We start from the raw sequence: 26,149 nt of genomic DNA on the forward strand, positions 1-26,149 counted from the left end.
ATCGATGCCTTCCACCTTCCTCTACCTACCCAAGCTTTCAATGAAATCCATGAGTTTAGGCAACTAGTTCTTCAAGCTCAAGTTGGCCTCAATATGAATGACCACGAAGTTTGGGCGTACAAGAGGGGCCTTTCTTTTTTGCATCTGAAGTCTACAACCTCCATTTTGAGCATATTGAGACCCATAGCTTCTCTAGGTGGATCAAGAAATCTAGCTGCACTCCAAAGATCGAATCTTTCTTCTAGCTCCTAGGCTCCTAGCTAATGGTCGAGTAAATACGAAGGACCTCCGAACGAAAAGCTTCTGAACTAGTAACAATAGATTATGTTGCATTTGGGAAGATGTTTCCCTTGAAACCAAAGATCACCTTTCTTGAAACTAGACTTTTAGCGAGCGTTGCTGCATTTGAATTAATGTTAGACAAGATTTAGTCAAGATATTGCCATCTTGCCAGCATGCTCTCCTCGGCTAGAACATCTTTAGGCAATCCTTTTCCTTCTAGCTCATCGTTGATTCTGCTTGGTGATGGAATGGAACCACTTTGAAATAATTTGTCACAATTACACCTTAGAAGTCACAATCAAGTATATCAAAGATGCCATGTACTGCATCTCAAAAAAAAAAAGATGCCATGTACTGAAATACTCCCTCTGGTCGCATTAAATTGACGCGCCCTCAGACAGGAAATACACAGGGGGCAGGTACTGTGACACGTCGATTATTTCAGACCGGAGGGAGTATTCGCTAATTCAAAAAAAAAAACATATCCTATAACTAAACCAGCTATTTCTAGCCGGAGATGGTACAAAGAAGCACATAGGCCAGATGACTATACCTATTGCCTTGCTGCGCTCTATATTAGTAAGCAAAAAAGAGGACCTTACGGTCAGTTATATGTACAATATGTTACTCTTAATTTATAGACAGAGAAGACTGTAGAACACGAGGGGTATGAAAGCATTATCGAGCTGTGTCGTATATGCTTCCAATAATAAGCTTAATATCACGGCTACCGAAAGTGACACCCAGTGCTGTGTCAACATGAGAAAATTGGTTATTAGACTTAGTCTGCGTGTTCCAGCGAGAGCTTCAGTGACTGGTGAAAGAAATTAAGGGACCAAACCTGTGAAAGAATGTATCCACTTGAAGCTAAGAGTGATACCAGAATTGAGCAGGCTGCCAGTACAGAGGTTATGCCTGCTGCCGTGCCTTCAATTGTTTTCTCTAACATTCCAGGGAAAAATGCACAAATGAGCAGAGAGCAAGTGTGGAAAGAGGACCAAGAAATAATTATGACCAGACTCACTTCCTGTCTTGCTCCATCTTAGGACACCATACTTGTACCCTATCATTGATGCCTAGGTACAAATAGGAGAATTCATCAGAGAAAACAGACTAACAGTAGAGGATGTCAACAGACTATTGAACATACCATGGTATCACCTATTCCCAAGCTGAGAATTCCAGCAAAAGGGGCAAGTGGCCGGTCATTGAATCCAGATGACATCCATTTAGGAAGCGCACAGCCCAGCAAGAGTGAGAAATGACTGAAAACAAAACAATAAAAGACAAGTTTTATCCTACAATGGAATATCAAAGGAGGTATAAATGTGGAAATAAAGATAAAGCGCACTTACCTAATAATGAGAATCTCAGAATCACGATGGTCAGTGAAGGCGTTCATGAATTGATGTACAGTATGCCCAAGAGGATATACTTCCCAAACCTGAGAGCACAATTTTGTGGGAGAAATAAGCAAGCTTGGCATAATAGATACGGTTGAAGAAAAAAGGGAAGGGAATGGGGAAGAACATGAGGAAATCAAAAGATTCTTACACGAATCATCTCTAGTATTAAGAAAACTGCAAACGCTGCACCAAATGCCAAGTCCAAGAAAGCAGGCTTCAAAACATATAACAAATTGATCAAAATAATCTCTGAATGTTCTGATAGGATTTAAAAGTAAGAAAGATGTACATTACCTGAAATATAACAGCAGGAGAGAAAATCAGGACAGCAACAAGATGATAGTACTTGCGCAAAAGAATCCTTTCTGTTTTGCTTCGCTTTGATATACTGTAGAATTTTTTAACAGATACAAATATCACACATATCCAATATGCACATAATGCGAGACGTTCATGTGAATTGGTGAACATATAGTTAAGAACCCTGTGAAATAATGAGCCATTAAGAAAAAGGGAAATAAGTATCGACAATATACAGAGGATATCTAAACTTTTAAGAGAAAATTGCTAATTTAAAGTAATAAATTCAATATACTGATGATAACAGACACCATTTTTATCTTCCCATGAATGTCAAATGCTGATGCTTACCAGACAAACGGATGCACTTCGAGACCCTGAACAAGGTGTGTCCATGATGGCACTAACATCAGCAATACCACCAACAATGAGACATAAAATACAACAGAACCTATTATTTTTTCTGCATGCTTCTCAACTGCTTGTGTCCTTTGCTTCCCCAGTGTTTTAAAGTAAACCCAAACTTGAAGAGAACATTTGCACAACAAAGGAAGTAGAAAAAGTCCAAGCAAAATGCCCTGCCAAAAGAAGGAAGATATATAACACACAATAAAGTTTCCTTTAGATTAACTAGGAGGAACTGGGCAACTTTCACTGATAGAAAAACTAGGCACCCAGATTCGAGTTGAAGAGGATTCAAAATGAGTGGTGGGTTGGGTGTACACGCACAACTCCCACAAAATTAGCTAGTCTCAGTTCCTAAAACGCACTAACAGCTCAAGCCAGAACTTTCAAAATAAGAGAAACTCTACCTGAATAACTGTGGCTATCTCGCTTCGAGTCCTAGGCGTGTGAATGAGTGCTTCTGATGATGCAGAAAACTCCATCTGCCATACAATTACGATGAAAAGAAATGCATGAGATTTTCTCCTTTTATATCAAACATATAGTTAGGATTAAATCATACCTTTGAAAGAGTATGGGCCAGCATATCACCAAAGTAAAGGGCGAGGCCACTTGATACCAAAAGTGCCTCCCCTGGAATACACAACAGAGTATAAGTAAATAGGAAAAAGAAGTGCCACTTCCAAGTCAATGAAGGAGAGATATACTAATATACTGCACCGCGTAACAAGAACCCCTCGAAATGACTGCAAGAGATACTAAACAGAGTGGGGCAATTATAATCGTTCTTATATGCATATGTATTTCTGCAATGGAATTTATCTGTAAGATATGCACGAAAATGTATAAATCCCTGTCAGCATATGCAATCACATATGACCAAAGTAAGAGAAATAAAGAACTAATTACATCTTTAAACTTCAGGTACAAACCAAAAGATGAACATGAAGGGAACTTCTCTAGGATGTGCTTCATTAAGATCACAGCAGCCACACCATGAACGAGTAAATACCCATTTTTTGCCATCAACAGACCTACAGTAACATGCAACATAGATGAATTTGCCAATCTCTTGTTATCAGTGTACTCGAATTAGGTTAACAAACAGAACGTGTAGTTGCATGTTACCTCCATCAGTCTTCAGTATGGAAAACAATAATGTCACGACATATAAAACTACGATCAATGAACCACATTTCAAAGTTTTAGAAACTCCATTGTTGGCAGACTGGCGTAGATGCCAAAGGAAGAAAACTAGCACACTGAGGCAACTGATAGATACCGCCCAGTACTGCATTTCGAGGTATGCAAATTCTGGCCACATAAAGAGAAAGATGTGGAGTTAGTAAAGTGTATGCATCACAGAACAGATCAGTAGCACATATAAGACAATAAATACAATTCACAAGATGGCTGACTCGTGAATTGTTGATGAAGATGATAAAGATGATAAAGTATAAATATACCTTGTGGTCCATTAGGATCTGTCGGTAAGATTCTCAAAAGTTGGATTAACCGCGCAAGCATGACACAGGGCAGAGTAGTGGCGCCAAGAAGAATGCCTGACGAAGCACCTGGCCTGGAGCGCATATACATCAGACAGCAAGCACTAGGTGCAAAAAAAATTTGCAGCTCACAAAAAAGAAGATAATATTTAAGTAACTACACACTTACAACAGTGTATCTTCAGGAGTAAATGCTGTATAATTGACTTAGCGGATCATAGAATCTAAGTGTATCTGAAATGAGTATGACCAAATCACATCTTATTGTCCCATTCCACAAGAGTTAACTAAGCAACGACGTAAACCAAACTACATGCAAAATTGACTAGCCCTGAAGCCACTCCCACTGCGTTCTATTAGTGTGTTCTCCTAGGAGATGGTAGGTTTTTAGAGACAACAATCCCAATGAGTTGTAGTATCTTACATGGACAAAATAGTTTCCTCCTCTCTCCTCATTAACTTTGTGCCATGGAGAAAATAATACTATGTTAACGACTAAGAGATTACTCCCTCCGTCCACAAATAAGTGTATTTCCAATTATTGTCCTAAGTCAAAAATATATATATATATGTTGAGCAACTTTGGAAAATTGTAGTGCATGTAGTGATATTATGAAAATTGTAATGTAGCAATAATTGTACTACCAACAACTATTGCTCAATTGTATTGGCAAGCCACGGAAGGAGGCAGCTAACGAGCATCGTTCTGACCAACTGGTACGAGAGATTTTTGTGAGAGAAAAGAACCGCACCATCCGTGCAAGTGGAGCTCATCTACACGCGTTGTTCGACCAAATTCAAACCGCGGAAAGAAAATCCCGCAAGCAAATCGCGAGCATTTTTTGCCAGCCTAATCCCGTGTCCAAATTCAAACCGTGGGGGGGAGAACCGACGAACCTGGTCCTGAACCGTCGGAGCGGGGAGGAAGGAGTCGGAGGCAGAGCGGTCGACGGCGAGCTCGACCGCGAGGGCGGCCGCGGCGAGGAGCGCGAGCGGGGCCGCAAGGTGGGCCGGGGCGGCGACCGCGACGCGCGCGGTGAAGAGGAAGACGACGAGCCGCTCCCCGGTTACCAGCGCCGAGGAAGACGCCATGGCCGAGGCCGATCCAGGTAGGGAGGTGGCGCGAAGAACCGGCCGGTAATGGGCTGCCTGCTTCTGCTTGGTTGCGCTCGCCTGGGGTCCAGGAGTTGGCGGTCGGCGAGACCAGATTGCAGATGAGTTTCGTCAAGTCGAATGTTGTTTGGCGATTCGTTCACTACTCCGGCTGATGCTTTTTCCAGTTTATTTGAACGAGATTACATCATCATCATATCATAGGAGGGCATATCCACTCCTGTCTCAGAGCACGAGACACATTCTTCCTATAGCGTGCCACCTAGGCTTTGAATTGAAGCGATTGAACGATAATTATGTGTAGTAGTAAAATAGGAGTACTACACAACAAGCCAAGAAATGTTCCAACATCCGCATCTAGATAAACTTTAGACACATACTACCTCCGATTCAAGGAATAAGGCGCCCTCGTTTTACGTGCTTTTCATTTGACCAACAACTATTTCAAATATGTAAAGATTGTTTATATGAAATTAGCATTATTAGAAAGTGCTTTTCAATACAAATCCAACGATACTAATTACATATAATATAATCAAGATTTTATTGCTCAATTTTATGAAAGTTAGTCTAAATGCGTGTGCGCTATTTTTATGAGATAGTATTCTACGAGTACAAAACAAGCCAAGAAATGTTCCAATATTTTCTGATTAGGAGGCAAATTCTGGCTGGCCATAGTTCAAGCAAACCGCTGTGCAACATCACACGCTTCAAACACTCTTGGAGAAATATATATATAATCACAGCATAACGGAGATATAAAATTATAGGCAGTCAACTGAAAACACAACCTAGGCAACCGTTCAAAACATAAATAGCATGTTGCGGCACCGTAACAGTACACACCTCGATGATTTACACTGTTACACAAGACATCGCTAACACAAAGTTTTGATAACGGTACTTGCTGCTGCTACCAATATTACGTGGACATAAGACGGTATTGATGATCTTCACTCTCCAAAACAGTACTATCCTTCAGCTACTCTGACGCGGGTCTCCAATACAGAAAACACTCTTCAGCATCACCTGAAAAGCACAACAGTTTCGAAAACGGTTAGTGCCTCGGATTACGGAAACGGTTTAGTAGTAGCCAGGTAATAAAAGAGCATTTCTTAAAGATTGCATCCCCTTCAGGAAGGAACACGCCTGCAAATAGAAAAAATTGCAGCTTCAATAAAAACAGACATCACAACAAGCAACACTAAGTAATTATCAAATGTGAGCTCTAATTCAAATACCACCCCCAGTTCATGTGTCACATTGATCGATGCATATGTGAATGTCGATACATGGATATGCACATCCTGCCAATGCGTTTGGATATCAGATTCTTGCTTTTGTGGAAAAAATAATACAACAAAATTGCAACAGGAAAATGAAAACACAAGTTGTACACCACTTGCTAGTGCTCAAATGCTAAAATGACATGTGCCCTGATTCAATAACAAGGGGCAAGGACTTCCAGTCTCCTAGTGGTGCAATTATGTATCCATACCTAAACACTTGACCCAATATCATTCTGAAGAAAGATATTACAAAAGCATATGATATCATGAAGTGCTAACAGAAAATCGATTAACGTTTAAGAACTATGGCTCCAAAAATTGTTGTTTGTATTTAAGTAAGCATCCCTCCAACAGGAGGATAACCTGCTCTAAGGCCTACTGACATAGCCTGGATCAGGATGTGAATTTATTCAGGAAGATCACAAATTTATGGAAAAGCACAGTGAACAAAAAGGAAATTGACACATAAAGCGGAACTGGGCACCCAAAACTAGAAAACATTAATGCATGATCCAACATTACAGACTTATCATTAAGAATTGAGAAATAAGAATGACTCACGTTGATCACACGAACATGGCTAGCTCTGGACGGCTGAAGATATTGTCCCCGTCATCGCCCAGTGCAGGGTAAGAAGCAACAAGTGCATCTTGTGCACCAATATACAGTGAGTTGTAGATCTTCCAATATACTTCACGTACTTTCCTTGCTGGGTGGAAAAGTCCTTGGAGACAATAATTCAGAACCACAGCTGCACCTAGAGCAACTCTCATCCCCTCAATGGCCTCCATGACAGCATTTATGACATGGGGAGATGTCTCAAATATATTGGGCCAGACAAAGTTAAGCAAATGGACAAGAGCATCCTCACAGCCCAAGCCAGCAACTCCTAGAGCCATATGTTTAACAGCAGATGCAGCAGTCTGTCTGTGAACTAGATCCCTGTCCATTAAAGCATCTTCAAGCAAGGGAGTGACAGCATATATGTAATCTTTCCCCATCTCGCCAATATACTCAAAGAGGAATGAGAGAGATTTCAAAACACCATTCTGGACATTGAGCTCTGGAACCCGGTACTCATTCATGAGGGCAGGTAAAACTGTGAAAGGCGAGCAAGTTTCAGCAACAATAGCAATTGCCACGGTAGTGCAAACACGGTTCTGTCTCTCCTGCACCTTCAAGTTATTCAACAGAGTGGCCAACACATCCTGTGGCCCAATCGCCTTCGCAATATAACCAAATGTGTTCACAGTGGCTCTTCTGATGCCCTTCTTGTGAGCCTTCAACATTTCCAGCAGCTCAAAACAAATCCTCATCCACTCCCTAGCTGGTACAAATTCTGCTCCACGGTCAGCAATCCTACCAACTAGATCGATGCAGTTCTCTTGGACCTTCTCGTGCCTATTCTTCAAGATGGGGGTCAGCCGAGGAAGAAGATCCTTGATAGGCGGTGTCATCTTGGTCATACCAATAACGTTCACGATAGCCTTCAAAGCTCCAAGAATTGAACCCAGGACCTCAGGATACTCCTCTCCCAAGTACTCATACAGCACAACACCCAGGTGACCCATAAGCTGCTCCTCCTGGCACTGCTTCATCACAATGGCAATCCTTGAGATCAAATCAGCAGCTTGCTGCCTAACTTTTGCACTCTTATTGTTCAACCGCCACTTGATGGTACCACATATCTGAGGAAGGTAAGGCTTGACCCTCTGGCCGAGTGCATTCACAACAGCTCCAAAACCATTAAGCATGACATTTGCATCATCACTTGTCTGCTCTTGGAAAGCATACAGGATGCCATCAATAAGCAGCTCCTCTAGACGAGGATCGATATCTGAGGCACCCAAATTAGCCACCACCTTCTCAATTGTTTCCATCACCATTCTCCTGTAAGGCTCACTCTCATCTTTCAGATCCTCCACAATCTTACCAACAATACCAGTAACTCCCACCTTGTTTGCCATCTCCACAGTTGTTTCCACGAGTTGCTTATAGTTCCTACGATCTAGAGCCATCCTCCTAACCCAGAAGTGTTTGAAGAATTCTGGAAGGATGTCGGTCCGGATATAATCAGCCTCTACACCCTCTGTACTGACACACTGTTTAACAACCTTCAGGACAATCTTCTTCATCTCTTCGTCTGGTGACTGGAATTCCCTAATTAGGACTTGCATCACCTCCTTCGTGTAGTAACTGGCATACAGAGCATCCATAAGAGGGATGATGAAACCAATAGCCTTCAAGAAGGCAGCAAGGACCTTTCCACGGTGAGATCTGATACCCTTCCAGAGAGGCTTCAACACACTGTCAAAACTTTCTATGCCATAGGGCGCAGCAGCTTCAGCAAGTGCCGCAAGAGAGAGGGCAGTGATCGTCCGTACTTTCTGGTTCTCATCACTTAGACCATGCTCAATGATCTCAACTAGGCTCTTAAGGTGAGGCAGAACAGCGCAGCCCATGAGAATAGCAATCTGCTGACAAATCTTGATACCAGTGTGCCGAGCTTGCCACGACTTCTTACTCTGACAGACAGCCTTCAAAAATGGGAGGAGGGCAGGGATACCCAAAGCAGAAGCCACCACACTGAAGGCCCTAGCAGTTGTATTCCTCACATACTCGTCAATGTTATCAATATCTGGTCTCATGGCGGCAATCATTGTAGCAAGACCAGCAGCTTTGCTCAGGTTTGAGATAATCTCCCTGCCCTCAACACGAGCATAGTAATCCTCATCAATCAGAAGTGGTTCAATAACCACCAGAATCTTGTGCACAAATGGACGGACCAGCTCATCCAGTTTATAGAGCACCCTATCAATGACCTTCACCAGGAGATGCCGCTCCTGGTCCTCGAGCGTCGGCTGCATGAGCAATGGCAGGATTTTGTTGAACAGAGGACCAGCACCAAACTCCCGCGCTTTGTCAGTGAGCTGCCGAAGTGCTGTCTTTCGCTGCGGGGGCGTGCCATTCTTAACCTTAAAGAGAAGTTTCATGATCTTCCTCTCCTTCTGCTCCTCCGGTGTTAGCTGCTCCTCGCCGTCCTCATCCAGCAATGGTCCAAAGTACTGGTAATCTTCCGGCTTCATGTCTGGCAAGCCACCGCTCATCTCCTTGGGCACGTCATACTGCTGTCCACGATTCTCCTCTGGAATATTATAAAGTGGTGTGGTCAGAGGCGTTGGCGTGGCAAGCAGCTTCCTTGCCGGTGTGCGTATGGGCTGGTATGAAGCTGGAGGTTCAAGAATCTTGTACCCCTCCTGCGGGAGCATGGCGTCAAGCTCCTCATCGGTGAGAGGCCTGTTGCGCTCCTCAATGTCCCGCTCCCACTTCATCAGCTGCCACTGCTCCGGAGTCACAGCGCCACGAGCGATATGGCCAGGTGTTGGCGTCGCAAGGTTTTCTGCCCCAAACGGCGTCGGCCCAGGAGTGTAAGACGCAGGCGTCGCTGCGGTGCCACCAGGTGTTGCACTCCCCATGCTCGCCGGCGTCTCGTCCCACCGCGACCTCTGCTTCTTGGGCGTTGGTGTGACAAGCCCACCAGGCAGCTTAGGAGTAGCATCCCACGCCCCGGAAGGGGTGGCTCCTGGAGTAATGCCACCGGCTGCCGGAGTTGCATCTGCATCAGCCATCCTCCCTGGAGTTGGCGTCTCGTCCCATCTGTTCCGCCTCACAGAGGGCGTGGCATCTCCGACACGGCCAGGGGTGGCGTCCCAGCGTCCGATCCCAGGAGTTGCGTCAGGGGCATCCCAGTCGGAGGCAGTCTTGGCCTTCTTGGCTCCAGCAGCAGCAGCAGCAGCATCGGCATCCTGCGACTGATCCCACCTGTTGCGCCGCTTGGTGGCTGCCGCTGGAGGCAGGTCGGGCGCAGGCTTCTTGTCCTTGGCTCTCTCCTCCTCCTCCTTCTTCTTCTTGGCGATCTCGCGCAGCACGTGCTCCTTCTCCTGCTGCACCTTGCTCTCGCGCATGGCGTCGCCGTAGGTCCGGACGGAGGGGTCCGGGGTGGCCTCCCCGGCGGCGAAGGGGTCGTGGCGCGCGGGCGAGATGATGCGGTCGAGGCGGCGGCGGCGGTAGTCGTCCTCGCGGTCGATGATGCGCTGCGACTTCTTGGCGGCGGCCCCGTCGTCGTCGTCGGCCGAGCGGGGGATGTCGGCGGCGGCGAGGGCGTGGCCCGTGTAGGAGGCCAGGCGGCGCGCGGCGGGGTTGGCGGCGGCGGCGGGCTCGTCGTCGGGCGCGTCGTCCTCGGAGGCCGGGATGGAGGTGTCGTAGCCGGCGAAGCGGTCGGGGCCCGAGCTGCCCCCGCCGTAGAGGTCCTTGTCGAAGGTGACGGAGGAGACGGCCATGGGCGCGCCGGCCGCCAGGGCCTCCTCCAGCTTCCGGCGCTCGTCCTGTGCATGCGCGAGCTCCGCGTCGATCCCGTCCATGGCGGCGGCGCGGGGTAGGGCGTCGCGAGCGAGATTTGGGTGGGGAGGAAGAAGGGTTTGGACTTCGGATCGGGCGAACCACACCTAGCTAGCATTTATGATATGATGAGGCCAAGGAAAAAGTTTCTTTACGAAATATCGTGGCCGTTGGTTCGGTCAGGGAATCATCTGAACGGGGCTCCCTTGGGACAAAATCAGGAGCCACCTTTTTTCACGGACGGATCAAGAGTTAAATCAAACGCCAAAGTCGGTGATTTGCCCGGTTTCCTCTCAAAGATAGGCGCCGGCTGCAGAAAAATAAATACACCGCCTTGTAACTCTACCATTTCCAACAGCCGCCGCCTCCACCTTAGCCTTTTCGATGGATCGGTTTCCCTCCTCGGACCTGCTTTGCTGGCATCACCAGGAGTGGAGAACCCAATCTATGCGTGAAGTTTTCAATAAAATTAGTGTTTTTGATAGATTATGTTAGGGTTTGTTAGCTATTTTTTTGTCGGTTTCCCTTTAATGGAGATGGCATTATCTGCAATAAGTGATATTCGACCTTCCGTTCGACGAAGAGATCTCCTTCTCAATGTCAATGGTGATGTTGAAAGGTTATAATTCTCTAGGTATGGGCCTTCAGATTTTGCTTCGCCAGATCGATTTTGGATCTTTTCTCATGGTTGCCGGGAGGAGGATTATCCTCGGAGTTCTTGTCTCGGCTACTACTTCCTCGACAATGACGATTCGTACTCTCATCTCTCCAACGACATCAACAAGGCTGGTCGGTTGTTATTCTCTGACATACTGGTGTTGATACTCTTGCTGATGCTGATTGACTAATTTAATGGTTGCGCGCGTGCACTCAGCATTGGCATTGCGGCTCGAATTACAATTATAGGAGAACCTTTTTTGGTATTTATTATATATCTTCAGAAATGTACAAGATTATGTTTTGGAAGAAGAAAGGGTTTGAATACCTCGAAGATTTGCTACTATCTTTTAGACTTTATTTTTATAATCGGTGGAGACAGCTCATGTATCTCTACTATGTAATATTTGTTACTATAAATATAATGATATTGATTGTCAAAAAAAAAATTGCCGCCTCCACCTCCGCATCGGGAGGAGTGGAGAAGTGATCTATGAGTAGAATTTTAAATAAACTAGTATTAAATGAAAATCAAGTTATATGGACATACCAACTTAAAAACTAAAAAAAAGTACTAGGAGAAAAATAGTTGTCCTGAAAACTTTGCAGGCAAAACTCTAAAGGATAGGAAAATACAGAACGAACCTTAGAATTTTCTACACTTGCTGACGCCAACGGCCACTGATACGTTGCGAATGTATCTATAATTTTTGATGTTCCATGCTTATTTTACATAAATTTATATATGTTTTGCTTACACTTCGTTGTCACTCTGGGCGTTCGGGAAATCCCAAAAATTCGGGACAGGAAATTCAGGATAAAAAAATCGGGACCTGAAAAATGACACCCGAAAATTCATCAATTTTTTTTGTCTCCCGACAATTTGGGTACCCGATAGTTCGACTTCGGGTTCGGGATTGGGAAATCCTGAACATCCCGATTTATATACTGAACAAAACAAGAAAGGGCGGTTCAGGCTTTCATCATTGTTTCTACATGTCTCCATGACGCACCGGAGAGCAGCTTGCCGGTCTCCACGATGAGGAGTCGAGGAGGATGGAGGACGGAGGACGATGGGGAGGTATCGACGAGGAGGCGATGGGTCGTGGAGAGCGGTGACTGCGCACCGTGGCGACTAGCAAGCGATGGCAGTCAGCAGTGGGTCGTGGCGAGCGGCGCTGCGACGGGGAGGTGTCGACGAGGAGGCGGTAGGCCGTGGCGAGCGGCGGCTCTGGGGAGGTTGTGGCGGCGGCGGGGTGGGGTGTGGGGGGTCTGGCCGTCGGGGAGTAAGGAGAGGGCAGAGGCTGCATACATCGAGTGGTGGAAGAGCTATACTAGTAGTCTAGGGTTTACTCTCGGGCCACCTGGGCTAGGCTGGGCTGGATGAAATCTAGCCTTTGTATAGTTGTTGATGGGCTCTTCGGGAGTTTTGGGAGATTTAGGTGCCAGGACTACACACCCGAGTTTCCTAAATTAATGTCGGGAAATCGAAACACACTCCTGAATAAGTGCTCAGGTTTTTCGGGTTCGGGATCGGGAATTTCAGGTTCAGGATCCAGGATTTGGGAATTATGCCCGGAGAGACTTCGTTGCACTTTATACATTTTTCGGCACTAACCTACTGACAAGATGCCACAGTGCCAGTTTCATGTTTTCTGTTATTTTGTATTTCAGAAAAGTTGTATAGGAAATATTCTCAGAATTGGACGAAACAAAACCAAATTTTCTATTTTTCTCGGCACAAAGACGGAGTCCAGAGCAGAGACGAAGGAGGGTCAGAGAGGGGCCACACCATGCCTTGGCGCAGCCCAGGCCCTGGCTGCGCCAGGACCTAGTGTGGCCCCCCTGGCATCCACCGACCTCTCCCTTCCGCATATAAGAAGCCTCCCGACGTGAAAACCCTAAATCATCCAGCCTCCATCCACGAAAAGTTCCGTAGCTCCGCCGCCATCGTAGACAAGTTTCGGAGGACAGAAGTCTCTGTTCTAGCTCCCTGCCGGGACAGGGAATTGCCCCAGGAGCCATCTCCATCAACTCTATCGCCATCTTCATCGCCGTTGCTGACTCCCATGATGAGGAGTGAGTAGTTCTCCCCCGAGGATGAGGGCTTTACCGGTAGCTGTGTGGTCTATCTATCTCTCCATGTGTGATCTTTTTGTGATCATGAGCTTTGTAATCTAGTTGAACAAGTAGATGTTATTCTTCAACTATTGTGCTACTCAAGTGGTTTTATTATGTGATCTCCGGGGACACCTTGTCCCACAAAGTGAAGGTGTGCACACCGTGTTTGTTTCTTAAGCTTAATTTACAGAAATACTTATGAATTGTCGTGTCTAGTTAGTACCATCTGTGTATGCTCAAAGTGATAGCTTGGGGCTTCCATAGATTGGGAATACGAACTTTAAGGAGTGCTTACGCAGACATACACAGTGAATTTGTGTTTGTTAACCAACCGAAGAGTGGTTCACAGTAGCATAGTGAAGCGATAATATCTATGTATTCAATTATGATATCATTGTTCAGAGTGTCCACTAGTGAAAGTATGATCCCTAGGCCTTATTTTCAAGCATTGAAACACCGTTTACAGCCAATTCTGCTACATGTTTAATTGCTGCCATTTTTATTTTAGATTGCAATTACCACTTACAATCATCCATATTACTTGTATTTCACTATCTCTTCACCGAACTAGTGCAGCTATACACCTGACAAGTGTATTGGGTGTGTTGGGGACACAAGAGACTTCTTGTATCGTAATTTCAGGGTTGCCTGATAGGGATATCTTTGACCTCTACCTCCATGAGCTCGATAAACCTTGGGTGATACACTTAAGGAAAACTTGTTGTTGTGCTAGAAAATTTCTGCACTTGGAGGCCCAACACTGTTTACAAGAATAGAAGCGTGCGTAGACATCAAGATATTTTCTGGTGTCGTTGCCAGGAGGTAAGATAAAAGGTACTCACATCCTCTAGTTACTAAGTGATAAGGGGTGGCCCGATCTTCTCAGTAAGCAACGGTGGTGATGATGATCACGGGGTGATGGCAGCGGAGAAACACGACGATGTAGTGGATGATAACTTGTATGACGCAACGAGATCTCTCGATTGGTCCCTCGTCTCCAATGCAACAGCTCTCAACCCCGCAAGATATTCGCAACTCCACACACTTGCGCACGTAGCCGCCGACCACGAAGCGGTAAGTTGCAACCGTCTAATTCCCAATGGAACAGCGAGATCACACAAGACTTAAAACGGGATCTACACGATATCCAAGCAATATGGTGTAGGGAATTCAATAGTTTTGCGAAGCAAACAACTAAGAACTAGGGTTTATCTTAAACGTGGTCTAAAGCAGCTAGGGGGCGTCCTGGGCACTTATATAGGTGTCCGGGACGAGTTCCGGTCGAAAAGATACAAAAATAACCGACCCGGAATAGATCGCGGTCGAGACAGACTCGGACTGGTCCGGCTGCGGGATCCGGTCAACCGGGCTGTGGACCGGGCTGTCCGGTTTGTGGTCCGGTCAACCGGGCTGTGGACCGGGCGGTCCGGTCGGTGGTCCGGTCAACCGGTCGGAAACCGGGAAAAGCTGCGAGTTTCCGGTCTCGCCCCGGTACGATAATTTCCCTCCGGTTGGTGGCCGGTTTACGACCGGTCGACCGGGCCAGGAACCGGACGGTCCGGTCTGGGGGCCGGTCTGACCGGGTTTTGGACCGGCCTGGACTTCTTCTTCTCCTCTCGCGCATTCCTCCCGCTCCTCCCTCGCGCGTCCATGAGATATCTTCATGTCCAGCTCCATGTCCAGCTTCACGGCCTTCTTGACGTCCGTCTTCATGTCCAGCTGCTCCTCTCCTCGTGCGATGCTTGTCTCCTCTTGATACCTGATGATACATAAGTAATAGGACTTAGGCAGTATAAAGTTCTCATCAATCAAAATATCGTTTAGGAACAAGTTCACTCGTTGATTAAGTAGCTTCGCACGAGCTCTGGTAATTGGTCCAATCCGAACTTCATTGGACTTGAGCTTCACAGCAGGTTCATCTTCATTTGTTAATGACAGAGGTAGTAGTGAGGTAGGGATGTCCTCATCATCTCCCCCCCCCCTTCAAAAGGCGTCGACCCCGACGCTCCAAGGTCTTCTCCGTCATATGGTGTCAAATCAGCAACATTGAAAGAATTATCGACACCAAACTCATCAACTCGGAAGATCTATCGAGTATGCATTATCATTGATCTTGGCAAGCACTTTGTAAGGACCGAGCACCACGCGGCTTCAACTTAGACTTCCGCGGCTTCGGGAACCTATCCTTGCGAAAATGTACCCGGACCAAATCACCAGTGCTTGAACAACATCTCTTTGCGCTTCTTGTTCATCCTTGCAGCATTGCTCTTGCCTTTCTTCTCGATTAACTCTTTAGTCTTCACATGGATCTTACGCACAAAATCTGCCATCTTGGATGCCTCCATATTAACTCTCTCATGTATGGGCAAAGGCAACAAGTCAAGTGGAGTAATGGGTTTGAAACCATACACCACCTCAAAAGGACACAACTCCGTGGTAGAATGTACCGCCCTGTTGTAAGCAAACTCCACATGCGGCAAACACTCTTCCCACTCCTTCGAGGTTCTTCTTGATCATGGATCTCAACGGTTGTGACAAGGTTCGATTCACCACCTCAGTTTGACCATCGGTTTGAGGATGACAAGTAGTACTGAACAGTAGCTTTGTCCCGAGCTTTCCCCAAAGTGTCTTCCGAAGTAGCTCATGAACTTCACATCACGATCGAAACAATAGTCTTCGGGACTCCATGTAGTCGAACAATCTCCCTGAAAAACAGGTTAGCAATATGCGACGCATCGTCGCTTTTGTGGCAGGCAATAAAGTGTGACATTTTAGAAAATCTGTCCACTACCACAAATATAGAATCATGGCCCCTTTTAGTACGCGGCAAACCTAACACAAAATCCATACTAATATCTTCCCAAGGTGTAGTAGGTGCCGGTAACGGAGTATACAAACCGTGAGGCTTCAGCTTGGACTTGGACTTGTTGCAAGTAATGCACCTCTTCACATACCTGTCCACGTCCCTCCTCATCTTTGGCCAATAAAAATGATCAGCGAGCATGAGTAGCGTCTTCTCACGCCCAAAGTAAGCCATCAAACCTCCAGCATGTGATTCCTGCAATAAGAGCAAACGCACAGACGATTCTGGAACACATAATTTGTTAGCTCTAAACAAGAACCCATCATGTATGTGATATTTTTCCCATGCTTTACCAAGAGCACATAAGCGATATGGTTCAGCAAAATCATGATCAGTAGCATACAAATCACATAGTATCTCTAAACCAGGAATTTTAACATCAAGTTGAGTTAATAGCATATTCTTCCTAGATAGAGCATCAGCAACAATATTATCTTTTCCCTTCTTATGTTTAATGATGTATGGAAAAGACTCAATGAACTCAACCCACTTAGCTAGACGCTTATGCAAAGTAGATTGGGCTTTCGAGTATTTTAAAGCTTCATGATCGAATGTATGATAAATTCTTTTGGCCACGAATAATGTTGCCAAACCTCAAGAACTCTAATTAAAGCATACAATTCTTTATCATATATAGGATAGTTCAACTTAGCACCGGATAGTTTCTCGAGAAATATGCAATTGGGCGACCCTCTTGCATCAACACACCACCAATTCCAATACCACTAGCATCACATTCAATCTCAAATTGCTTATTGAAATCAGGAAGTGCAAGCAACGGTGCGAAGTTAACAATCGTTTCAGTTCATCAAAAGCATGATCTTGGGCAACGCCCCACTCAAAGACAACACCCTTTTTAGTCAATTCATTCAAAGGTGCAAGCAATAGTAGAAAAATTGGGCACAAAACGGCGATAAAACCCAGCCTAGACCATGAAAACTTCTAACTTGACTCACATTCATGGGAGTAGGCCAATTTTGAATAGCTTCAATTTTAGACACATCTACTTCTACTCCATGCTTAGAGACAACATAACCCGTAAATATGACCCTATCTTTGCAAAATGTGCACTTCTCAAGATTACCATAGAGTTGATTATCACGCAACACTTGCAAAACATGTCGAATATGTATAGTATGATCGGATTCATTGCGGCTGTAGATTAATATGTCATCAAAGTATACAACCACAAATTTGCCAATAAATTCACGCAAAACATGGTTCATTAGTCTCATGAAAGTGCTAGGTGCATTAGTTAACCCAAAAGGCATTACTAACCACTCATATAAACCAAATTTTGTTTTAAAGGCGGTTTTCCACTCATCCCCTTCTTTCATCCTAATTTGATGATAACCACTACGCAAATCAATTTTAGAGAACACAAGCAGCACCACTCAATTCATCTAGCATATCCTCTAAACGGGGAATAGGATGACGATATCGAATAGTAATGTTGTTTATAGCTCTACAATCTACGCACATACGCCAAGTACCATCTTTCTTAGGAACTAGAATAACAGGAACAAGCACAAGGACTAAGGCTTATGCGGATATAACCTTTGTCGAGTAGCGCTTGTACTTGCTTCGTATCTCCTTCGTCTCTTCGGGATTAGTGCGATATGGCGCCCTATTGGGCAGCGATGCTCCGGGAATCAAGTCAATTTGATGCTCAATACCTCGCAATGGTGGTAATCCTCGCGGGTACCTCCTCCGGAAACACGTCGCCGAATTCCCGCAAAACACTAGAAACACCAATAGGAAGAGGGGTCATGTCGTTAGAAACCAAAACCGTACCCTCGTACAAAAGCACAAGAGGCATGGCCGTAGGATCCTCACTAAATTCTCTCATGTCTTCTTTGGTGGCTAATGAAACTAAGGAATTCACTCTCTCACTTTTCGTTATATCACTCACGACATTACAATTCTCTCGCCTATCTAGAGATGCATCCTCCAAATTCACTTCAATCTTCTGACGAGACTCATTGACAATCTGTTGTGGTGACATAGGTCCGTAAGTTAATTTTCTTGCCCTTGTACTCCAAGTGATATGTATTGGCGCGGCCATTGTGTTGCACAGTAACGGTCATAGAGCCAAGGCCGACCCAATAAGAGGTGACAAACCGTCATAGGAACCACATCAAAATCAATGCAATCCTTATACGGTCCAATCTCAAACTCAACACGCACCATATGGTTTACCTTCATCTCACCATTGTCGCTCAACCACCGAATATAATATGGATGCGGGTGCGGTAGGTACTTCAACTTCAGCTTGGTACATAACTCCTTGCTTGCTAAATTGCGGCAACTCCCGCCATCAATAATGACCTTGCAAGCCTTGTCAGGACCAACCAAAGCTTTGGTTTGGAACAAATTGCAGCGCCGAGTAGATGCGCTAGGCAACACATTAAGAGCACGTCGCGACACAACAATGGTACGAGCATCGAAGGATATGCATCTTCACCATCGGTGTCATATTCATCATCTTCTGGAGCATTTAGATCAACATCATCTCCAGTCTCATACTCATTGTCCTCATTGATAAACATGACTTTGCGGTTAGGACAATCTCTCTTGAAGTGACCCTTGCCACCACATGTATGGCAAAGCATATCGCGGTTGCGCGTTGTAGACACACCGGAACCACTCGTACTTGCCGCAGATTCGGACTTCTTTGCATTAGATACATTGGAGACCGGTTTGCTAGGCGGAGTAGAGTAAGGAACGGAGCGCGTCGACGGTGCCGGCGCCGTAGAGGGCGCGCGGGGTATAAACGCCCAGCTCCCGTAGCACGTCCTTTAACCTTTGCTTCTTCAACCAACCGTGATTCAGCTTCTCTTGCATGATGTAACAATTGATTCATATCGGTGTAGGTGTAATGACGAACAATGCCTTTAACATCATACTTCAATCCATTGAGAAAACGCTGCATTGTCATCTCTAGAGACTCACGGACACGACCACGCCGCATAAGCATCTCCATCTCCATGTAGTACTCATCAACAGTCTTCACACCTTGCCTCAATAGTGTTAGCTTATCAAATATATTCCGCATGTAATTTGTAGGCACAAAACGAGAAGTCATAACCTCCTTCATAGCACGCCATGTACGGATAGGCTGTGCACCATCTTCGTCGCGGTTACGAATCAAAGAATCCCACCAACGTAATGCATAACCATCAAATTCAGAAGAAGCAAGCTTGATCTTCTTATCTTCAGAGTAGTTGGGATGTAAGCTCCATAACTTTTCAATCTTGAGCTCCCAAGTGAGATATTCTTCAACATCAGCTCCCCCTTCAAACTTGGGTATGGAAAACTTGGGCTTACCCAATCCATCTTCTTCATCTTGCCCACGACCATTACGGCCAAGTGGAGCCCGACCACGCGGACGATGACCATGAGGCGCACCACGAGCATTGTGTGCGTCATCTTCAAGCTCAGGATCTTCATCATCGTCTTGTTGTTGTTGTGTAGTCAAATTCTCAATAGTAAGGCGCATATCGGCAAGAGTGCGCCGTATATCGGTCATTTGATCAGCCAATCCAGTTGACGGTGATATTAGTAGCATCCAGCGTCCGTTTGATCTCGTCAACCGTATCCTTAAGCTCATCATCCTTAGTGCGGAATTCACGTCGCATCTCGTTACGAAGAGCTTCATACTCCCTCCATGTGACGATATCTGCCGAATTCTTGTTTTCCTGGTTAACAATCTTATTATCACTAGCAGACATGATTAGTAGGTTAGTGCACTAAATCAAAATATATGGTGGTACTCTCACAACTCACTCAAAACTGATAAGAAAAGGAAATCTTACCGTTCCAAAGTAAATTAGTGTTGCTTACCACTTGTAGGAACAACTAGTGCACGGATGTAGCGAAGCGAATATCAAGGGTATAAGAACAATCACACGACAAAGCAGGATATATGTGGGGCTGTAGGTAGGCTACCTATTTGCACCAATAACAAGCTCTAGCGCTGACCGTAGACAACCAAAGATACTCACACAGGGCGATATAATGGGGCAATGCAACTATATGGAAGAAAAAGGTTGCAATGCACTAGAGAGACGCTAGCAAAGCTCAACGAAACAGGCACAAGATTGCTCAACTACGGGTGCAGTAAAGTAAACTTAGGCCTTCACTTGATTCAACTAGCACAACACTTTTCTTTTTGTATTTTTCTTTTTGTATAACACACGCAGCTATGTAGCTCTTTTTGCTTTTTTTTTGACTCAACTCCTTGATAACACGGCCAACAGAAATTGCAAAGCACCAAAACCCTAACGAGCAGCCTGTCGAGCGGTAAAACTAGTCTCTTCTGGGGAAGTTCCTAGTCACTTTATATCGATAGGCTGTGTCTATGGTTGGGAACAAGCACACTGTACGCTATGTGGACTCGGAGTAACAAAAACTAACACACTATGAGAAACTAGACACAAGATGATAGGGTAAACGCAAACCCTAACAATTCTACGAGAAGAAAGAGAAAGATACGCAAAAACAACTACGAAAAGCAACTAAAACTCGAAATTAGTGCAATCTAAGGCTATGGCAAACCCTAACCCTAACTTTTTATGGCTTTTCTCGGATAGGAAAACACTCACAACTCAACTATGGGGTGGATTGTGGATGGCTTACCAAGGAAAACTCGGAAATCTGATACCAAGATGATAAGGGGTGGCCCGATCTTCTCGATAAGCAACGGTGGTGATGATGATCACGGGGTGATGGCAGCGGAGAAACACGACGATGTAGTGGATGATAACTTGTATGACGCAACGAGATCTCTCGATTGGTCCTCGTCGCCAATGCAACAGCTCTCAACCCCGCAAGATATTCGCAACTCCACACACTTGCGCACGTAGCCGCCGACCACGAAGCGGTAAGTTGCAACCGTCTAATTCCCAATGGAACAACGAGATCACACAAGACTTAAACAGGATCTACACGATATCCAAGCAATATGGTGTAGGGAATTCAATAGTTTTGCAGAGCAAACAACTAAGAACTAGGGTTTATCTTAAACGTGGTCTAAAGCAGCTAGGGGGCGTCCTGGGCACTTATATAGGTGTCCGGGACGAGTTCTGGTCGAAAAGATACAAAAATAACCGACCCGCAATAGATCCGGTCGAGACGGACTCGGACCGGTCCGGTCCGGGATCCGGTCAACCGGGCCGTGGACCGGGCTGTCCGGTTTGTGGTCCGGTCAACCGGGCTGTGGACCGGGCGGTCCGGTCGGTGGTCCGGTCAACCGGTCGGAAACCGGGAAAGCTGCGAAGTTTCCGGTCTCGCCCGGTACGATAATTTCCCTCCGGTTGGTGGCCGGTTTACGACCGGTCGACCGGGCCAGGAACCGGACGGTCCGGTCTGGGGGCCGGTCTGACCGGGTTCTGGACCGGCCTGGACTTCTTCTTCTCCTCTCGCGCATTCCTCCCGCCCCTCCCTCGCGCGTCCATGAGATATCTTCATGTCCAGCTCCATGTCCAGCTTCACGGCCTTCTTGACGTCCGTCTTCATGTCCAGCTGCTCCTCTCCTCGTGCGATGCTTGTCTCCTCTTGATACCTGATGATACATAAGTAATAGGACTTAGGCAGTATAAAGTTCTCATCAATCAAAATATCGTTTAGGAACAAGTTCACCTGTTGATTAAGTAGCTTCGCACGAGCTCTGGTAATTGGTCCAATCCGAACTTCATTGGACTTGAGCTTCACAGCAGGTTCATCTTCATTTGTTAATGACGGAGGTAGTAGTGAGGTAGGGATGTCCTCATCACTAAGTCTTTTAGTTATTGGTGATTTCTCGAAGTTATTTCCTTTAGATTCTGTAATTATATCATTTTATTCTTGTTTTTATTTTCGCTAGTTTGACTTAATTGAAAACAACAACAAAATTAGAGAGCTTTATAGTATTTATCTTGAGTTAGGACATGATGTGTTTGAAGAGAAAATTAAAAACCTATGGAACTTTATTTGCATGTTAATAGTAATGTTATTAGTATAAATTCTTTGAACACCATTATTGCTAATGCTATGGAAAAGTCTAAACTTGGGGAAGCTAGTTTTTATGAAAATGATATTTTCAGTCCACCTACTGTTGAGGAGAAAATTAATTATGATTACAATATGCCTCCTATATGTGATTTGGAGAGTGGATTTTGTGATCAGGGGGTACGTGAGCACGGTCTAGCTATCGTTGGATCAACGTTGAGATTCCCTTCCTGGCTCACGGCGACCAAACGACGTCCATATGTTTTCTGGCTGTCGTTATCCCCTAAATCACGCCCACCAACACCAAGTCAAAAAGAAAAACACCCCAATCCTGTCGACGGCGATGTAGGGGTGGCGCACGGGGACCCTCGAGCTCCTATTGATGACGATGTAGGGGAGGCCGGGGCAGGGGGCGGCGAGGTAGGGGCCGCGGCAGGGGCGGAGAGGTAGGGCGGAGCTTGTGTCCACGGCGGCGTCGCAGGCGGGACAGAGACACGGGTGCCGGCACGGCAGAGCCAGCACGCACGACTCGCCCTCGCCGCAGGCCTTGCACGCTTCTCTGGACTTGTTGGACGCCGCCTCGCCGTCATCCACGGCATCGTCGTCTCCCGCGGGGGTCTCGAAACAGTAGGGCCTCACGTCCTTGGCGTCGGCGCCCTCTCCAGCCACTCCTTCTGCCGCGGAAGGGGATTGCAGGAGCTAGTCGAGGGTGGCGCGGAGTCCGGCCACGGCCTCCTCGTGGCTCTTGGTGACGCCGATCCACGCCTGCCCCTCCGCGCTGATCTGGGCGAGCCTCTCTGACAAGGTCGCGTTGTGGCAGCGCGCGAGCTCCAGCGCGGCGTCCGCGGCCCGCAGACGCCCCGCCGCAGCACGCTCCGATGCTAACAGCAGCGCCCGGACGTGTCGGCGCCGCGCCTCCTCCATCCCCGCGCGCATCCGCTCGGTCTGCGTGAATCCCTCGACACGCTCGACCTTGCTGGCGACTAGAGGAGCGGAGGTGCGGAGACGGAATCCGGCGAAGATTGGGCGCGGCGCGGAGGCATAGGTCAGGCGCGACGCGGCGAACAAATCGGGGCTCCTCGGCGATGGGGGACACTTCATCGACCACCGCCACCTCCTTTCTCCCCCGTCCGCCGCAGGTAACCCGTGGAATCCCGGGCGAGCCGCCCCTGTCCGCTCCAATTCGGCCTCACCTGCTTCTAATTTGGCCTCCAATTTGGCATGCTCTCGCATCCACGAGGAGGAGCTTTGGCGTCCGATTTGGCATGCTCCCGCATCCATGAAGAGGAGCGGAATATGGTTGGAGCATTTCGCGTCGGGCGCTTGATAACGAGTGAAGCACAAGTCCGTTGAGAACCCCAAGAGGAAAGTGTGATGCGTACAGCAGCAAGTTTTCCCTCAGTAAGAAACCAAGGTTATCGAACCAGTAGGAGATGAAGGCCACGTGAAGGTTGTTGGTGAAGGAGTGTAGTGCGGCGCAACACCAGGGATTCCGGCGCCAACGTGGAACCTGCACAACACAATCAAAATACTTTGTTCCAACTTAACAGTGAGGTTGTCAATCTCACCGGCTTGCTGTAAACAAAGGATTAAACGTATGGTGTGGAGAATGATGTTTGTTTGCAAAGAACAACAGAGAACAGAGATCGCAGTAGGTTGTATTTCAGATGTAAAAGAATGGACCGGGGTCCACAGTTCACTAGTCGTGTCTCTCCAATAAGATAAATAGCATGTTGAGTGAACAAATTACAGTTGGGCAATTGACAAATAGAGAGGGCATAACAATGCACATACATATCATGATGACTACTATGAGTTTCACTTAGGGCATTACGGCAAAGTAGATAGACCGCTATCCAGCATGCATCTATGCCTAAAAAGTCCACCTTCGGGTTAGCATCCGCACCCCTTCCAGTATTAAGTTGCAAACAACAGACAATTGCATTAAGTACTGTGCGTAATGTAAACAATACAAATATTCTTAGACAAAGCATTGATGTTTTATCCCTAGTGGCAACAAGCACATCCACAACCTTAGAACTTTCTCGTCACCGTCCCGCATTCAATGGAGGCATGAACCCACTATCGAGCATAAATACTCCCTCTTGGAGTCACAAGTATCAACTTGGCCAGAGCCTCTACTAGCAACGGAGAGCATGCAAGATCATAAACAACACATATATGATAGATCAATTAATCAACTTGACATAGTATTCCATATTAATCGGATCCCAACAAACACAACATGTAGCATTACAAATAGATGATCTTGATCATGATAGGCAGCTCACAAGATCTAAACATGATAGCACAAGAGGAGAAGACAACCATCTAGCTACTGCTATGGACCCATAGTCCAAGGATGAACTACTCACGCATCAGTCCGGAGGCGGGCATGGTGATGTAGAGCCCTCCGGTGATGATTCCCCTCTCCGGCAGGGCGCCGGAGGCGATCTCCAGAATCCCCCGAGATGGGATTGGCGGCGGCGGCGTCTCTGGAACTTTTCTTGTATCGTGGCTCTCGGTAATAGGGTTTTGCGACAGAGAGATTATATAGGCGAAGGGGCAGAGTCGGGGGACGCTCGAGGGGTCCACCCCATAGGGCGGCGCGGCCAGGGGTGGGGCCGCCCCCCCTAGGGTGTGGCCACCTGATACGTCTCCGACGTATCGATAATTTCTTATGTTCTATGCCATATTATTGATGATACCTACATGTTTTATGCACACTTTATGTCATATTCGTGCATTTTCTGGAACTAACCTATTAACAAGATGCCAAAGTGCCAGCTCTCGTTTTCCGCTGTTTTTGGTTTCGTAAATCCTAGTAACGAAATATTCTCGAATTGGACGAAACGAAGACCCGTGGGCCTATTTTGCCACGAACCTTCCGAAGACCGAAGAGCATACGAAGTGGGGCCACGAGGTGGCCAAACCACATGGCGGCGCGGCCAAGGGGGCCCGCGCCGCCTCGTGGTGTGGGTCCCTCGTCGGGCCCCCGACTCGCCCTTCCGCCTACTTAAAGCCTCCGTCGCGAAACCCCCGATGCGAAAAACCACGATACGGAAAACCTTACTCGTACGCCGCCGCCGATCCCATCTCGGGGGATTCCGGAGATCTCCTCCCGCACCCCGCCGGAGAGGGGATTCATCTCCCGGAGGACTCTACACCGCCATGGTCGCCTCCGGAGTGATGAGTGAGTAGTTCACCCCTGGACTATGGGTCCATAGCAGTAGCTAGATGGTTGTCTTCTCCTCATTGTGCTTCATTGTCGGATCTTGTGAGCTGCCTAACATGATCAAGATCATCTATCCGTAATTCTATATGTTGTGTTTGTCGGGATCCGATGGATAGAGAATACCATGTCATGTTAATTATCAAGTTATTACATATGTGTTGTTTATGATCTTGCATGCTCTCCGTTACTAGTAGAGGCTCTGGCCAAGTTTTTGCTTTTAACTCCAAGAGGGAGTATTTATGCTCGATAGTGGGTTCATGCCTGCATTGACACCTGGGATAGTGACAGAAAGTTCTAAGGTTGTGTTGTGATGTTGCCACTAGGGATAAAACATTGGCGCTATGTCCGAGGATGTAGTTGTTGATTACATTACGCACCATACTTAATGCAATTTTCTGTTGCTTTGCAACTTAATACTGGAAGGGGTTCGGATGATAATCTGAAGGTGGACTTTTTAGGCATAGATGCAGTTGGATGGCGGTCTATCTACTTTGTCGTAATGCCCAATTAAATCTCACTATACTTATCATGTCATGTATGTGCATTGTTATGCCCTCTCTATTTGTCAATTGTCCGACTGTAATTTG

General features: G+C 46.4%; 2 protein-coding genes and 1 pseudogene across 6 annotated transcripts; all 3 read right to left on the minus strand.

Moving 5' to 3' along the window:
• Positions 1-528: 528 nt before the first annotated feature.
• On the minus strand, positions 529-4,863 carry LOC124703460 (dolichol kinase EVAN-like). 4 transcript variants are annotated; one of them, XM_047235670.1, is made up of 14 exons: positions 4,796-4,863; positions 3,860-3,972; positions 3,522-3,707; positions 3,326-3,427; positions 2,956-3,026; positions 2,801-2,875; positions 2,340-2,566; positions 1,983-2,172; positions 1,837-1,902; positions 1,638-1,726; positions 1,433-1,547; positions 1,307-1,358; positions 1,124-1,224; positions 529-1,031 (listed from the first exon to the last, which is right to left on the minus strand). In XM_047235670.1, exons 2-14 carry the CDS (start codon positions 3,918-3,920, stop codon positions 918-920), a joined length of 1,449 nt encoding a protein of 482 aa, XP_047091626.1. In that variant the 5' UTR covers positions 3,921-3,972; positions 4,796-4,863; the 3' UTR covers positions 529-917. The 4 variants fall into 4 exon arrangements, with proteins under 4 accessions (XP_047091626.1, XP_047091625.1, XP_047091627.1 ...); XM_047235669.1 differs by lacking the exon at positions 4,796-4,863 and adding an exon at positions 4,068-4,515; XM_047235671.1 differs by lacking the exon at positions 4,796-4,863 and having other exon boundaries at positions 1,983-2,076; positions 3,860-4,519.
• An 883-nt stretch (positions 4,864-5,746) lies between these two features.
• LOC124703459 (splicing factor 3B subunit 1-like) lies at positions 5,747-10,734 on the minus strand. Of its 2 annotated transcripts, none has more exons than XM_047235665.1 (2): positions 6,862-10,734; positions 5,747-6,040 (listed from the first exon to the last, which is right to left on the minus strand). In XM_047235665.1, the coding sequence occupies exon 1, from the start codon at positions 10,719-10,721 to the stop codon at positions 6,867-6,869; it is 3,855 nt and encodes a 1,284-aa protein (XP_047091621.1). In that variant the 5' UTR covers positions 10,722-10,734; the 3' UTR covers positions 5,747-6,040; positions 6,862-6,866. The 2 variants fall into 2 exon arrangements, with proteins under 2 accessions (XP_047091621.1, XP_047091622.1); XM_047235666.1 differs by lacking the exon at positions 5,747-6,040 and adding an exon at positions 6,047-6,160.
• An 11,881-nt stretch (positions 10,735-22,615) lies between these two features.
• On the minus strand, positions 22,616-23,560 carry LOC124696567 (annotated as a pseudogene).
• Between the last annotated feature and the right edge of the window lie 2,589 nt (positions 23,561-26,149).

This window comes from Lolium rigidum, chromosome 3 (genome assembly GCF_022539505.1).
Source record: "Lolium rigidum isolate FL_2022 chromosome 3, APGP_CSIRO_Lrig_0.1, whole genome shotgun sequence".
Classification (NCBI taxonomy): Eukaryota; Viridiplantae; Streptophyta; class Magnoliopsida; order Poales; family Poaceae; genus Lolium; species Lolium rigidum.